Source organism: Phoenix dactylifera, chromosome 9 (assembly GCF_051530095.1).
Source record: "Phoenix dactylifera cultivar Ajwa chromosome 9, Ajwa_hap1_PhDact_Kaust_v1.1, whole genome shotgun sequence".
Taxonomy (NCBI): Eukaryota; Viridiplantae; Streptophyta; class Magnoliopsida; order Arecales; family Arecaceae; genus Phoenix; species Phoenix dactylifera.
Genome location: NC_143198.1, coordinates 33019055 through 33036226, shown reverse-complemented (window position 1 = coordinate 33036226; position 17172 = coordinate 33019055). Strand labels below are relative to the sequence as shown.

At 37.0% G+C, this 17172-nt stretch overlaps 1 protein-coding gene across 3 annotated transcripts; it reads left to right on the top strand.

The window, feature by feature from the left end:
- Window positions 1–8035: 8035 nt before the first annotated feature.
- Window positions 8036–16037, top strand: LOC103720768 (putative E3 ubiquitin-protein ligase RZFP34). 3 transcript variants are annotated; one of them, XM_088705126.1, is made up of 12 exons: window positions 8036–10611; window positions 10794–11309; window positions 11578–11665; window positions 12531–12590; window positions 12697–12729; window positions 12974–13051; window positions 13179–13222; window positions 13342–13382; window positions 14013–14095; window positions 14214–14305; window positions 14395–14506; window positions 15225–16037. In XM_088705126.1, exons 2-12 carry the CDS (start codon window positions 11116–11118, stop codon window positions 15327–15329), a joined length of 930 nt encoding a protein of 309 aa, XP_088561252.1. In that variant the 5' UTR covers window positions 8036–10611; window positions 10794–11115; the 3' UTR covers window positions 15330–16037. The 3 variants fall into 3 exon arrangements, with proteins under 3 accessions (XP_088561252.1, XP_008808875.1, XP_088561253.1); XM_008810653.5 differs by having other exon boundaries at window positions 10693–11309; XM_088705127.1 differs by having other exon boundaries at window positions 8043–8237.
- The last annotated feature ends 1135 nt before the right edge of the window (window positions 16038–17172 follow it).

Genomic DNA, 17172 nt, shown 5'->3' with positions numbered 1-17172 from the left:
CATTGTCGAGACCCTCCCACTTCCTCTCCCTTTTTCCTCCTCTTTGGCGGCCGTCATGCCACCATGATCAATACTGCCACCCAAAATCCTACCTTTCTCTCTTAAACACTTCCTTGTTGCTCTGTTTCTTTCGGTCCAAGCGCTACCCCTCTCTCGCTGGAATCCGCTAGACTCTACCGCCATCGATTGAGAGCCATTGCCCGTTGGTGAGTCTCTCACCTTCCTATTGCCCCTTTAATTGAGAAAGCTGCCAACAGGGTAGCTAGGGGCGATGCCCCTCCTCCCTCCTCTGTTTCCTCGAACCACCACGACTACCTTGCTACCGACCACACCACCCCAACATGCTCGCCGTGCCATCGCCAGACCATCATTTTTCCTTCCCCTTTCCTGTCTTCCTTTTTCTTTTAAAGGCCCAACGAACCCTTGTTAGCGCCCTTAGCTGCCATGCAACAAAAACAAAAAAAAAAAAGAGGAAAGGATGCAAGAAAAAAAGGAAGGCACCCATCCCTTTCGCCGAGTCCACAATATTGGTTAGATTTAGATCTCCCCCGATGGTCAACTTGAACCACACAGACCGAGCCCATGATCAGGCTTAGATCTGGACCCAAATAGAGTTTCTCTCTCTTTGCTTTACTCTTTTTATCTCTCTGTAAATTGAAGGCCAACTGTGTTAATTATTTTGATTAGAGCCTTCAACTTTAGAGGAATGCCGCGCCTAGGGATCCGGCCATGTGTCGAAGGTTGTGATTAGTCTTACCAAAATGATTTTCGGACTTGATTGAATTATGACAATAAGTTACTTCCATCCTTGGTGTTTAATCGTGCACACGATACAATCTGTATTAATTGAAAGTCATTCTATTGCTATTATGTTTTGCTTAAATTAAGTATTGTATGCACGCTATATGAAAATAGTTTGTAAAATAATTGGATCAAGGATTCTATGTTTTACTTGGGCATGAATTGTTTTTTTGTTGCATCGATAAATGTGCTGAAATCGTATATATTGTCTGTTGATTTTGCTACTCTCTAGTCCGACTATGATCACACGGCTTTAGAATCTAATTTCCTTCCGGATCTCTTGTGGGGTGATCACGGGCACTTGCTGGCCGATGGTGGTGTTACAGTCACGAGCTAGTTTTCTTTCAGGCCTAGCTAGTCGGAGTTGATTACTAGCACATATTGATGTAAGCATATTCTTTATGTGATTTTAGAGCTATTTTGCTTCTGGACCTTTAGTGGGACGATCATTGGCATATGACTGATGGACGATATGTTATAGTCAGGATTTAGTTTCTTTTAAGGCTTGTTATATGCTGATCGTGGCAATAGTCACAAGGACTATAAGAGTGAGAATGGATGGTCTATCCCTATTTGGTTTGGAGAATTTATTTTTAGCCAAATGCTTTATATATTTTGAAATCTATGTGGTAGATGTGATATGCTTTATGTATTCTTCGGTATGTTGTTTTTTTATGAAAAATTATGCAAAATTTACATTTCTTGCACAATATACTTGATCTTACTAGAGGTTTTGGTAACTTATTGGGCTGTGAAGCTTATTATCCCTCTTCTAATTCTTTATACAGATGCAACTGAATAGACTGGGCTTGTGATTGAAGGAGCTTAAGCTTGTTATCTCTCTTCTAATTCTTTGTACAGATGCATCTGAGTAGACAATGCTTGTGATTGAAGGAGCTTAAGAATTAAAAAATATTTGATCGGTGTTCCTAGAATAATTTGATTATTAGTGACTGTGGACTATTTTTTAATAAAAAATTAAATTATTTATTTCTATCACAATCTGTGTTAGAATGATATGTGTATGAATCAAAAGGTGAGCCTAGCATATCTTATGGGATTAACCCTAGTAGTGTGCGACCGTCAGTCACATGCTCGACTCGAGCCATCGCATCGGAGCGTGATAATTATTTTTGATTGGAAATTGAGTGTGTGACACATGTGGTATACACTAAGGAGAAAAAAAAAAACAAAAACAAGAGCATGGGATGGCATTTCATCATTCCATCTAGCACTAAAACAAAAAGAAAAATACAGGGTACTGTAGTTTAAAGGAAAGAAAACAATGCAATATTTTTCCCCATTAGAAATGAAGGTATTTTTCCCCTCTCCGTAGGAAGGAACGGAAAAGATATACCTATGAAGCCGACCCAAATAAGATAAAGCAAACCTGGTCGTTTATGGTTATGGTTCTTTGTTTTTACTTGTAGTGGATGGTAAATTTCCCAGATTCCTACGAGGCAAGTCCACAAATTAACCGCATATTACATACTAATTGATTTTAGTTACACAAATTTTCACGAGGGAAGTCCACAGATTCCTATCATTTCTAATTAACCGCATATTACATACTAATTCTGAATTATTTTGTTAATTAATCATTACTTTGAGGTTCCACAACCTTATTTTTTCTAATTATTGTTTACTGTCAAATCAGATGGATAGAATTATATAGCCATATATTCAGCACACATTCTTAAGCCCAAGCTTCCTCAGGAAACTATCCATCAACTGAATGGCAGAGTTCTGAACAATTTCCAGGCAGAAAAACAAACAGGACATTCTAGCATGCGTTGCACCAAAAATGGAGGGATTTTCCCACCTCATGCCCTTTGGTTCTTCCCAGCATCTACTTAGAAAAACCTAATTCTCCTATTGCATATACACAAGAAATAAGTTATTTGCTTATAGAAATTTAAATATCATTAAGCATTAGCATGGAAATTGTTTAGGAAACAAGATTACAAGAAAGGGTGTGGAAGATGAATTTTCTACATATGTTTCCAGAATGGAGCATGGAATTAAAATTCTCATTCTATAATTAACTGCCTTCTTTTTCTAACTTTGAAAGGGAATCATCAAAGAGGAAACAGCAGATTACTGAAATATCAAGAATTGGAAAAGGGAATATATTGGGATTCTGAAAACACAATTCAGACACCATCCCAACCTCTTCTCAGTTTCCATTAGCAAAATGAAATGATCCTAGGAACCCTTAATATAGAGGAAATCTAAAAGACAAAAGAACTAGTTGAACTTACTATCCTTCTTCATGATCTCGTGAATTTTCATCTTTTCAGAAGGTTGAAGTGGTGGAAGTTGGGGCATTTTAGTGTCATGTCCTTTCAAATGTGGGGGTGTTTCTGCTAAACTCAGAGGACATGAAATCCTTCGCTCTTCTAGAAGTCACAGAGCATCACAACAAGTGTTGTCAGATGATAAATAGACATCCAACGTTGGTGTATCATCTTCTAAATCACTGCCTAAGACAAGGGATTCCGGAAGACAAACACAAGAAGATTCTCTCATAGGCCGCATATCTACATCAACGACATATAAGTGCATTTATATGGGAAAAAAATAATCCTTGGCCATGCTATAGGTCATTGAGGATGACAGTCAGAGAATTTTGATGGGAAAAAGCAAAGAATCATAGTTGATGATCTCAGTACTATACTAAATTTGATCGTCCAAAAGAACTTTACTTGTTGCCACTACTGCTTGGAGCCTGGTTTTGTTGTAACTCGTTAATGAACACTTTGCAGTTATTAGCTTTTCTTTCCTCTTCCCTCTGTGGATACGAATTAAATAACACTACTGATGCTATGGGTTTCTGTTTTGTGCATAAAGTTCCTAGCCCCCATTTAGTTGTTACTGAAAGTTGTAATGTTAGATCATATTGTCTTCCTTCTTTGAATTAGACCCAGAAATCAAAATAGTGGGCAGATAAGTAAATGAACAGTATGTTACTAAGATTAAAAAAGGGAAAACTTGGAGGTGTAAATCACTAGTAAAATAAACATAAATCATGAGGGTAGAAAATCAGCAGAAGTTCATATTCTTTGCAGGGATTTCAATATAAATAGCCATTGTAACGAGCATAAGATTGCTTGCTTGAACAAAGTTGTGTTAAAGAAATTTCTAGCGATTCATGACTGATACACAGCCATTCTACAAGCAAAGACATTAATGCCAAGCCAGTAATATTAACAACCCACCATGTGATAGAGGAAGGCCACCATCCATACATAATGCACATAATAGAGATGAATGATGTAGACGGTAGCTGAAAAGTCTAAGCATTTTTTTGGCTCTCTCAATCAGATAAAGCAAGTAACATGGCCTGCTCGAGTGGCAGAAAAAGGATCTTAAAAGCATAATAATCTGCAGCCAACATTCACCAAGAACAATTTCTTCAATAGTATCATTTTTATAGGAGAAAACAAAATTAATGAACACTATTAGTAAGAACATCAAAGGGCGCCGATTCTTTATATGAAAATCCAAATAAAACTATGCCTTGGCTCAGGCTTCCCCAAATCCAGGATAATTCACTTAAAACATGGAATTTACTCTTCAGGAAGAACTTATTAACTATTGTTTCAACAAAAAAAAGTATATTTCTATAAAGTCGATAGACATAATGACTTCACAAGCAGTGATTCTATTTGATATCTTAGTCTGCAATTGGAAAAAAAAAAAGCATAAAAAAGAACTCAATTGACTGGTCAACTTACTCGTGAATAGTCAAATCGACGAAGTCTAGCATTTATATTGTACTCAGTTAATATAACGTATCAATCCGGCACTGCCAAACATAACGACCAATTCTGAATATAAATTTTGGCTCCTACTCATTTGTACAGTTCGGTACTCTCAAACTTCAGGAGGAATTTCTGGCTAAGGGACTTGCTTTAGCATATTGCAAAAGGTAATAGGCACCCATGTCCACATGCATGCATGACTACAAGCATGCATAATGTATGCAGAGATGCAGACTTATTAGCAAGAACCTTTAAGTAATGTACCTATCTGAGAAAAGAACATGTAATGTAGATTCCCACTAGATAGAACTTATGAGGCTAGAGAATTAGGTTTCTTATTACATAGGATATGCCACAACTCTTATGCGTGAAGGAAGTGTCATTTGGAGCTTATCAGGTACTGATGACTCGTATTTATTCATGGTGTTATTAAAACTATTTAGTTACTGTAAGGATAAATCCGAGGACTTTAGTCATTGATCAAGCGATGGAAATGGCTGTAAGTGCAATGATTATTATTTGACACCCCCTCCCCAAAAAAGTGCAAAATCTAACTTCAAGAAAATAAATTGCCATTTTATTTAAAGTTTGTTTTGCATGTAACAATTAAAAAAAAACATTTCCAAATTACTTAGATAAATTTTGAAAATAACTTGGCCCACATGCTAATGTTCAATAGGAACAACAGATTTGATATGGAAGAGGAAGAACTTGAAGTCATCCGACCAAACTCACCACAACATTTCTTTCACTATTAGTTTCTAGAGTAGCCATATCCAAAGAATGCAAGGTGAAACAATGAGACGATCTTCTATGATGGGGTTGATTTTCAAAAAAACACTTCCAGATGGGTTCAATAAGCTCTCTAGCCACAAATCTGCTGGATTTGTTTAATAAAAAAACAGTATGGTAGAACTCTCTAAAGTGCTACTTTGAAAAGCATATCAGTTTACCTACTTCATTCACCTCCATTGAATCACCCTTATAAGTCCTATTGAAAGGCCAATCCAAGTCATCATCCACCAAAACACACCCATACCACCGGCTTGTTTTATAAAATTTGTATCATTCCCAACCAATTGCGACGATTTAGACAGTTCAAAAATGAAAAAGAAAAAAAAAGTTGAGTTTATCAAATCTTTGGTAACTAAATAACAAGTGAACCACCAATCCATCATTGAAGGGCTATTTAGTTGTCTGCAAGGTTTCTAAAACAGATCATCATAAAACCTGATTTTCTGTAAAACAAGTTTTATAAAGAACATCAGGAGACCTGTTCTTTATAAAACTCCGCTATCAAGTTTTATAATCTAGCGGACTTATAGAAAACAGGTTTCATGAAAAGCACCACAAGCAAGTGTTTTCATAAAACATTCATTTTTGGTTTTGTATAAACCTGTTTTAGTAAAATCTGACAACCATGCAGCTTGTATATGTCCAAAATAGTATCAAACCTAGAAAAAGAATGATCATCCATTCACTTACAGTTATCAGATCTTGGGTGGCCAATGAATATATGACCACCAATTCATAATTAAACGTCTTACACACCCAACTCCCGAGCTTGATCCGATATTTTTTCATTCTACAACGGAAATAGTGTCGATAAGATGAAAGAACGGGTTGCTATTATATTAAAATCCTGGAAGGAATATGCGAAAAAAAATGTCAAAATTTGTTAAATCAAAAAAGTGCAGTGAACTGCAATTTGATGGGGGCATGTAATAAGCCATGATAAGATTATAGTTGCGATGAATGATTTCCTAATGACTTGCTTTTGTTATCCATTGTTTAGAAGGATGAACCCATAAGCATGAGATAGACATAACAGAACTGACAAAATAATGCAGAGCTAAAGTAATCTGGGATATGTGATGGCATAGTTTAATTACAGAATTCAGGGAAACCATTTGAGTTTGTCTGAACATAAGGGACATAGGTCAAGCATGTCTTCAACAAGGAAGGCGCTCCTGTTTAAAGATTGAATGGCAAGGAAAGAGGCCAAGTCCAAACACAGGCTGTATGGAAGTTGTAATGTATGATACAACGACACTTACCCACTCCAGTAACTTGATCTAGAACAAGATGGAGACCAAATAGCTAACTCCAAATTGACTCATCAGCGCTTGTTTCTTTTTAAGCAATCGACATTCTTGAATTCAAGGATTTGAAAGGTCAGTTGCTACAATATAACAATCTTAGTGAATTCCTAGAAATATCAAGAACGATCCTTGCAAATACATGGCTGCTATATCTACCAGACCAATATCGAAGCAAACAAATTGGCACAAAATTTGAAGTAATTATTTATGCATATGTGATGAGGCATGCATTGCGCATATGCATTAATTTGAATGTCTAATACTAAATATACCACTATTAAAATTTCAAATTTACAATCACGTCAGACTGAGAAAATAACAAAATAAAAACAGTATTAGTTAAACTAGCAAAAAGAAAAGTTGGCCATAAGAGGATCCAAGATAAAACAGTGGCAGAAAAAGATAGTGCCGCAGAGCAAGGTATTATATGAACAGCTAAGAGAACGGATGAAAAAGCAAGCCCAATTGGTACCTGGCAAGAGAACCGAAAAGAAACGAAACAATCACGCACCATCCGGTGACTGTGGAAGCAGTAAGAAATCGAAGGAATGCATGAGGCTCAACCGGGACACTCGAGTGCCGACGAGAATGGCCAGGAACAGTCTAAGGGTCACGTAGTATAAACACTGAAGCCATGGATCCCATACATCGTCCCCATAGAACATGACTTCTTCGCACAGGAAAAAGAACATGCAAAACTCTAGGTTCTGTTCCCATGCTCTCTCCAGTTGGAAGCAGATTTCCCTAAAAATTTCTCATGTAGATCCGATCTATCAAACTAGATGTCCAATTAGAATATAGGCAAGATCGGCAAAAACGGATCTTTAACTTCGAAAAAAAAAAAAAATTGTGCTAAAATGGATGATTTGTACAATTTTAGTAAGGATACATTAAAAATATTAAAAAATAATAAATTTTGAAGCGCCTGTGCAACTCCTTCTCCCCAGCTCATAAGGCACCTTCGGATTGACTAGCCACGAATGAGGCTATTCAGTCTGTAGCCTCATTAGCGGCTATGCCGTTACTAATCATAATTCGAATATTCCGAACCAAAGGGCGGCACCCTCCTATGCCACCAGTGCTCTATCGAATTCAACCCATTACCATAATTGAATCGTCCTTAAGCATTATACTGGCCTGCACACGCGCTGAGCACGGCTCAGACCTATCTGTTTAGAGATATCTCATAAAATTGGAATGATACAGATTAGCGTGGCGCTGCGCCCGGTTTCAACTTGGTTAGCTTGGAAGTTGGAAATCGGTGTCTCGGTGGGGCAGGCCGTAATTTTGTCTGTATGCAAATCCAACCGATGCCCCTGCAAATCCAGCCTCGCCTGCAAATAAATACCACAGATTTCGTGGGGCGCTGGGACCTGTCGCCATCTCCGAACTCTCTCGAAACGCAAACCGTCTTGTCTCTTTCTCACCGTCCTGTTTTTAATCCCTCTCCTTCCGTGTTCTCTTCTCGACCGCCTTGACGAACGAGGAAGCTAGGGCGATCTTGATCCCGTTCTCTCTCTTTCTTCGATCGGACTGCGATCGTCCGTCACGAAGATTGATCGTCCGAAAAGTTCGTTCGGTCTTGCAGTTTTTTTATTATTTGTTTCTTATCGTGCTAATTTTTATGATCGGTAGGTTTTATTTGTCGCAGTGCTTCAGGTTATTCACGTTATCTGCGAGAGTTGATTCAGATTTTAGGGTTTATAGATGAAACTGCCATGATTCGAGTTTCTTCTTAAAAATTAGGTTATATAGGGAATATTAACTATCTTGGTGTGAATACAGGTGTTTCTGTGAAAATATTGATTCTTTTTTAAAATTTCTCGAATCTTGCTTTTCTCTTTTACTGAGTTCTTTGAGTGTATGTGATTGAGCATGTCCTAGAAAAAACATGAATGCTAATGCTTGTGATTTAGCTTGGAAATAGGCCATTTTATATAATATATTTATGCATATCTGTTGATCCTAGAATCATGCATGAAGTGCTTGTGATTGATTACTAGTTTAGCATGCATTGTTGGAGCTGGCAGTGGGTTGACTTCATGACTGGATTTTTTTTTGTTTTGACTTATATTGCGGAGAAACTCTACTCTTGCATCACAATGTATCTGTTGGTATATGTCTCACTGCTTTGATGATGGTTTCTTTAAGGTGAAATTTGTGTATTTTAATTGCACTCTCCAGGATATCCTGGTAGTGATGAGATGAGACGAGCCTTGCTTAAGATAATTTTACTCAAAACTTTGAAAATCCCTATCGCATAAACCAATTCTTTTTGTTATTTCCTCTTTTCCTATTATATTCTTGTACAGTGTTTCTCTAGGAATTGTGGAATTGTTATGCATTGATGGGTGATCGTTGAATTTTTGATGTTTAGTTATCTTTGGTCGTAAGAATGTTGTTGTTTTCACTGAATATGATCGACTCAATTGGTTTGATTCAAGAATTGTAGATTGACTGGAGTATTTCTATAGATTGGAATGGTAGCCTGATGATCAGAAATATTTTGCAAGAACATTTGGGGTTGTGTATGCTCTCTCTGATGAAGGAAGTTTCCAACTTCACTGACATGGAAGCAGTAAAAGTATGGATATGTAACTGATTGGACAGGCAAGGATAAAAGGACTACGACCCAAGCTGTTGGAATATTCTACAGCTTGATATGCGGTAGGTTTTTATAGCTAAAACTTTGAACCATTAGCATAGTTCAACCATTTTTACCTTTGCAGAGTTACCCTATCCCCTGCTGGCTCAAATAGTAGCTGGGAGTTGCATTATTCCCAAGCAATAAGCTCTCTAGATATACCCAGCCTGCAGGAATTTCCGACACCCATAGTTGAAGATTATTCACACCCCAAAAGAGGATTTTGATGCTTTATCTTATTTTTGTTCCTTTTATAGCGTATAGCTTTCTAGATGGCTAGTCTATCAAGTAATTCCTCTGTTCTCTCTATTTCACTGAACTCATTGAAACTTTTTGTGTAGTCAGTTTTTTGTGTATTTTTTGTTGCCCATAACAAATTTAGTGCCAGCCTCTTGAATCAAGTGTTCTTTTAATGTGTGACTTAGCTAATCCAGAATAAGTACGCATCACTTGTGCAAAAGTCATGGCCTAAATTAAGTTTAGATGCCATGAGTTTAAGCAGAAATAGTTGTCACTTCCATTTTGAGCAGAACTAGTTGTGCTTATTGAGATACTAAAACAGAGGGCTTATTGAATTCCTCTTGTTATCCCTTTTATGTCCAGAAGTTAAGATTTCATCTTCGGATGTTATGCCAGACTGAACAGTAATAAAACTACTTTCAGTTTTCTAGTTTGTTGCGATCAGTGGATGTTGTTGAGATTGACTAACAGTGTGTGTCCTGCTAAAATAGTTTTCTTTTTGTCATTATCTCTCATCACCTGATTCATACTTCTAAAGGACCTTAAAGACTTCTAAACATTACTTCGCTCTTCCGAGAAATAGATACTGATGCTCTAAATGTACAACCATAAGTATAAACATATTATAACTTTAGACTTGAGAAAACAACAATATTCATGCTCTGTGGAACTATTTTAAACTGCATGCTAAGCCTCAGCTACATGGAGAGTTGTTTGGAAAGTCAGTGCCTTCATAATAATTGTATACTGGAATCATGTCCATCATTTCGAGCGGACAAGTACAGAGAACGCGTGCAGGTTTTGCTGCCACAACGTTGTGGTGATCAAGATGCACAGGGTCATCAATTTGTCAGGTAGGAAAAGTTAGGCATATCTTCAGGGTCATCAGCAAAATGTTAGAAATCGAGGTAATCAAAAGGAAGAAGAAGGCATCAATGATGGTTCCATGTAAACCGTCTTGATTGGAGAAATGAATGGTGTCTGGGTGAAATTGAGAGATGTATGTCTAATTTTAACAATAAGAGAGGTTCTCTGAAGATGAAGCTGGTGGAAGGCTGAGGTAGGTCCACCCTTTTATTTTAACATATAATTGTTTTCCTTCTTTTTTGCATTTGATGCTGTGATGTATCGTTTTTACCAGAAATGGGGCGAATCTGCTGCTGGTGCACACTTTTGTTTGATTTGGTTTTCGGACTACTTCGAGCGATAAAGTGATTATTAATTAGTGGTTACTATTTACAGCTGGAGATTCGATGGTCCCTCAGTGCAGCGTAAATGTTGTTAGGTGGATTATTATAGCTGTACTTGTTCTGATGAATCCATCTCTTGGAGTTATGCTGATTGGAGCTGTTCAACATGACTTGGATTGTGTGCTTGATGATATGAATTGGTCACCGCAGAATTCAAGAAACCAACAATATCATGCAGTATTTTCCTGGTTTAACTGGGACTTACTGCTTTATCTATTTAGAATAATTTTGCTGAATGTCTTCAAATATGCAGGTGTTTCAATTCTTGTAGTCACGCTATCATAGTTAACTTGGCAGTAAAAAATTGAAACTAGATGGAGGATTTGGTCAATAATTTGGAGTCTCGTGTTTGCAACATGCATGGTTCAAACGGGCAAGACAAACAATTGCAGACTGCCACTGCATGCAATGACTCACCTGGTAAAAAATGCATTCCCAGTGAAGAAATGACAGATGGTTTGGACTCTGCCGCTACTGAGAGATTAGAAAAGGGACTCATGCAGTATGGGTATGCTTAGTTCATCTGTTCTCTCTCTCTCTCTCTCTCTCTCTCTCTCTCTCTTCTTTTTTTGCAAGAGATTTTTCTTTGGTCATTTAACTAAGCCAAGATATTGAATGAAAAGATTTGAGTTGCAGCATGTTGGAAACCAGTTGTATGATAGAAGTTGTGTAACATGTACCATGCAACATGGTTGCTTGTTTAACCTGATCCTGATACTGTCCTATGGCCTTTCGGTCAGGGCTATGATTAAATTTTGACTCTTTACCCTTCGCAGATGTCCACACTATCGGCGAAGATGCCGCATTCGAGCTCCCTGCTGCAATGAGATTTTTGATTGTCGACACTGCCACAATGAGACAAAGGTCAGCTTATCAAACCCATTCATCTACGGTTTTGGGAATTCAGTTTTTTAGTCATGTGAGTTTATTTTTTTTGAGCAAAATGGTGGGGATACCATGAATTGTGGTCTTATGAATTTATTGCTTAATAGACTTCTTCTAATAACTTGTTCTTGGAATATATGCCTTTATGTGATCTAGGATTGTATCTATCAAATTATTGTATGTACTTGGAGATAAAAAAAATGAACCACAGACAGAGATATTGCAATTAGGTAGTTCCTGGTCTTGGCTGAGTGTATGGTAGTTATAGACCTGCACATATGATCAGATTTGTTTGTTTTCTTTTGTTTTTCCTGGGTTTAATTTGTTTGATAACTTATTCTTGCATCATTTTTTTTTAATTTTATATTTATTTATTTTTCAAGCCATTAGATATGAAAAACATATGCTAACATGATAAGTAGGTTTCACAAAAGTTTATCTTTCATTTGGTTTGATTTTATTCATTCATTTTTCCTGAAAATAGGCACTTCTTTTATCATTTTCTCCCCAAGTTAGCTTGCATGCCATGCTTGTCAACTAATTGTTTAAAGATTCTTGTTCTTCACAATTTCTGCAATTATGGATGTGCATTGTTTCAATATGGTTTTTCATATATGACTTGATTTTCACTACAACCCTTTTTAACTATCGACCTGGTCAGAATTTTGAAAGGTGTATTTCTTTACTAAACATGCTGTTAAATAAAATAAGCTATCAACGGTCCTAATAGTTTCTTCCTACACAAAATTTCATTTAACTTACTAATTTGTCTGTAAGAAATCAGCACTGCTATCAAGTTGGATAAACATATGAAAGACTAAAACTCACTGGTTTGATTTGACAGAATTTGATTAATGTTGAACAGAAGCACAGGCACGACCTTCCGCGTCAAGAAGTGCAACAGGTGGGACTTCCATATCACCCCATATATATATATATATAATCTGAAACAATTTTACAATTATTTACTCTTAATAGAGCATTTAGCTTGACTTTGTAATTTCTGTCAGGTCATATGTTCACTGTGCAGCACTGAACAACAGGCAAGTGTCTGTCTACAGGCTGGGCATGCAGCATTCTGCTTTCTATCACTGGCATTGTGGCATCATCCAATGATTAGTAACATTAGTATCTAGATATTGTGCTGTCAAGATGCTTGCAAACAAGTGGCAGCTGTTCTTAGGCTGTGATTTTCTTCAACATCTTGTGTTTACTAGTAATTTATAAACCGTCCACAGTTTAGTTGCTCATTCATCTTTTGGTATAATTTTCTTGTATTGTCAACAGGTTCGGCAAGTGTGCATCAATTGTGGTGTATGTATGGGGAAATACTTCTGTGAGACTTGCAAATTTTTTGATGATGATGTCAGTAAGCAAATTGCATCTTGAATGCTTCTCTTCTTGCGCTTCTTTTTTTTTTTTTCTCTGTAAGGTCGCGACGTTCTTTTTCGCCCTTATATCTGTATTTGACATATTATATTTAATATTTCAGACATCAAAGGAGCAGTACCACTGCAGTGGTTGTGGAATCTGCAGGTTTGTTCTTGCCTTCTGCTTACCTGCTTATATTTTATTCATGAATAGTGCTGTTTTGTAAGATCAAGGTAACTCATATTTGATCATAGTTATGACATGAAAATCTTTCTTTTTGATAGGATTGGTGGGCAGGAAAATTTCTTCCATTGCTATACATGTGGTAATGCCCCTGATCTTATATTTTCTTGGATGGTTTCTTTTTCTCAGTGATTATTTTGATCACTTCAGTTTTGGCCCTTTATTTGGCCATCTCCTGGTTCTCTCTAGAGTGCCTGTACTAGGAAGCTGTTGAAGGGATATCTTATCTTCCAGATACTGGGAGAAGATAATGTTATTAAACCCATTTTGTTTATTTTGATTTTGTTTGCTGTACATTCATATCCAATGCTAGCAGGCTGCGTGCTGTATTATTAGTCCTGGTTTTACATATTCTTCTTTTCAATATGGTTCGGGCATCCATCCAGTGATTGTATCTCAATTAATGCAAACTTCTCTGAATTATTCTCTGTGGTTTTATTTAGCTCTTAGACTTTTCCTCAGGAGTGTTCATTCCATAAGATTTGCTGTATTATGCAGCATAGCTACAAAATAAAACATTCTTTGAACATCCTTGTTTCCTTACAGTGAATTGCTGAACTGTGCAGCAGTATTTATATTCTTTCATTCAGCTCGATGAACTAAGTTCAATTTATGTGCATGGAGCACATTCTTCATTGTATATTGATTTTGCTCCTTGTCCAGCATCCGTTGCTGATTTCTTTGTACCCTGTCCTTTATTTTCAAATTGCAGGTTGTTGCTATTCGATCATATTAAAGAATAGCCATCCATGTGTGGAAGGAGCAATGCATCATGATTGCCCTGTGTGCTTTGAGGTGAGTTTTTGTTTTTTTGTGCTCTCTCCCATGGAAAAAGGAAGAAACTTCCACCTAATTTGCTGAAAAGGAGTACTAATTTTCCAAGGTTTGATGATAACATTTACATGGTTCACAGTATCTGTTTGAATCGACAAATGATGTCAGTGTCTTGCCATGTGGCCACACCATTCATGTTCACTGTTTGAAGGAAATGCAGCAGCACTTGCAGTATGTTCAATGTTCCTCTGTTTCTTTATTTTCCAATGCTATTTTTTGGAGTTCTGCACTTTCTAACTAGAGAAAAAAAAATGCTTCAGGTATGCGTGTCCCCTCTGCTCCAAATCTGTGTGTGATATGTCGAAAGTATGGGAAAAATTGGACATTGAGATAGCAGCCACTCCAATGCCTGAATCTTACCATAACAAAATGGTTCGTTTTCAATACTCCGATTCCGATATATGCAACAAAATCATTGCTCTCAATATGTGTACTGTATTTCTCATTGGTGTGCGGTCGAGTGAAAGAACGACTTCAGTTGGAGCATTTCATTTCTTTGAAGAACTCAATATAAATATTAAAAAAAAGGGTCCAGTGTATGTCCATATCATATTCCTTTGGGTATGCTCATTATAACAGCTCAAGTTTTCACATAGAAGCTTCTTGATGATTGTTTGTGATATTCAATTATATACATACCTTAATGAATTTTCTATCACTATTGCCAACCATTGCAAGTGTTTTCAACATGTGTAAAGGAAAACTTGCACGTATTGAATTGCTTACAAAATTGCAGTGGAAAATGAACTTCTAAGCAAGTCTGTTGATATGTGGGCTTTATAATAAGAGCAGGGTCATGAAGTTTGTTGCTGTTATCAGTCATATGTTAATTTCATGCTTTTGAGATTTGTTATTACTTTAGTTGAGAAATATTCAGCACACATACATGTGGCTGGATCTAGCACTTCGAGATTTGCTGTACTTTAGCTTCCTTTGGAGATATATCCAACACATACATGTGGCTGGATATAGCTTTTTGGGATTCACCTAAGGTTTTTAGTTTATGTTTTCTGCCTTCTCTATGTCCTCATCTGCTTAGTTTTGAGTTAAACTACCAATCTACTAACTGATGGAAATGGCATAAGTGCAGGTCCGCATCCTGTGCAACGACTGTGGAACAACATCACTTGTCCAATTCCATGTAGTTGCTCAAAAATGCCTCAACTGCAAATCTTACAATACTCGCCAGACCTGAAGTCAGGACATACCTCGGGTTTCAAAACTGGCTTTTTTCTACCATGAGAGGATTGCTTTGGAGCAAGTGATTGAGCTGGTCGCTATAAGGGGTGAGAACCTTCTTCATTGCCCTTGCCTTGCATTTGCCCTCCGCCACAACGACGAGGAAGCAGCTTTCATCACTTTGTACCTGGAATAAGCGAGTAAAGTTCAGTTGTTGTTTGATGGCTGAGGGTGCAATACTAGGTTTTGGGCCCCTGGATGTAGGCATATAGCCTACGCTGCTTAAATATATCCCTACTGAAGCATGTTGAAACCAATAGTACTTGTTATTTCTGGGTCTTGTGATTCTTTTTAGTTTTATCTATTAGCAGCTTAGAATAGTTTTCCTCGCTGGAGCACAAGCTCATCTGGGTCATGTACAAGTAGTTGAAGTCAGTTTGAATGTCTTGACCTTTAGATCATCTAGGCTTTTTTATGTACTGATGCCATACAACAGTAGCAGGCCCGTAGTGAAGCTTCAACAGGGAAAGAGGTGTTAAAACATTCTTGTTTTTGTGCGTTTAGTATGTTTAAGGTATAGACATTTTGACGGAGGTAAAGCTGGTATTCTTGTAGTATGTTTGTGAGGTGGCTGGCGAAAGTGATAGCCGGAAATACTGTACTAACGTGATTAAGGATTCTCTTGACGTTGGGTCCAGGAATGACATGCTGTTGCAACTGATCAGTGTAGCCGTTGTATTATCTTATAGTATGATTACTTAATCAGTGGATGCTAATGGTAACCCGGAGGATTAGATGCGAATTTTTTGTTATAGCATTGTTCATTACTTATGCTGCTTCCAAGCAACTTGCCATTGCCGTATGTTTAGCTTACGGATGGACCTGGAGGGTGGAATATGATTCCTAGTGCAGATCCTGAATAACCAACCAATGCACTGATTAATGTCTAAATAATGAAAAATGTCATGTTACATGTTCATGATAATTATTCAATGAAATATGATTACTGACAGAAGGTGGTGCAATCCAAAATATTTTTGAGCTAGTCCAATTATCAGAGGTTGGGAGATGAGGAGCTTGTGGGGTTTGCTAAGTTAGCCAGCTATATCTTCGCTTGGCCTAATTCAATCCAACTCCTGTCAGCCCAACTTGCAGTGTTACAAGTGACACCTAATGGATGAAATGTCGACGCAGCAATCAGTATCGGCAGAAGCAGATACAGCAAATCTTTTTGTTTTTTGTTTGTCTCGCCGTTCCGGTTTAACTATCCATCCATCATCAGACCTGATTGGATGGGCTTGACAGGTCAACTAAATGATGTGGTAAAGAAGGACAGGAGTCAAGTCGTAACATGTGTTCAATCACCAAATAATCACGCAAGGCCACTAGCTTGGAGCGTAACACGCACTCCATACAAAATAATTCTGCATAAAGCCTTCCGTGTGGAATTTATTGGTAATATTCAACTATTAGAACGTCATTAGAGTTTCAAAGCTTCTTTGTAGATAATAAACTTTTTGCAATTATTCTATTTTTTATCATAACTATTGCTACTGTTGCCTTAATTTTTCTCTTAAGTTGATCTCCACCCCTATCTCTACTTTATAACATTATAAAGTGAACTGTAGGGTCAAACTCCATTTCGAGGTTTGGCACTATTTTTTTTTTTTTTTTGAACGAATGTCCTTCTAAAAATCATATTTTTTATGAATATTCTTACAAAATTTATATTTACATTTATACTTTCTTAAAATACTTATTTTTTTATAAGTACCCACGCCAACTAATGTAGTTAAAAAATTAATAATTTTAAATTAAAATGATTGAAATATTTTTAATGAATAGATATGTAAATAGAA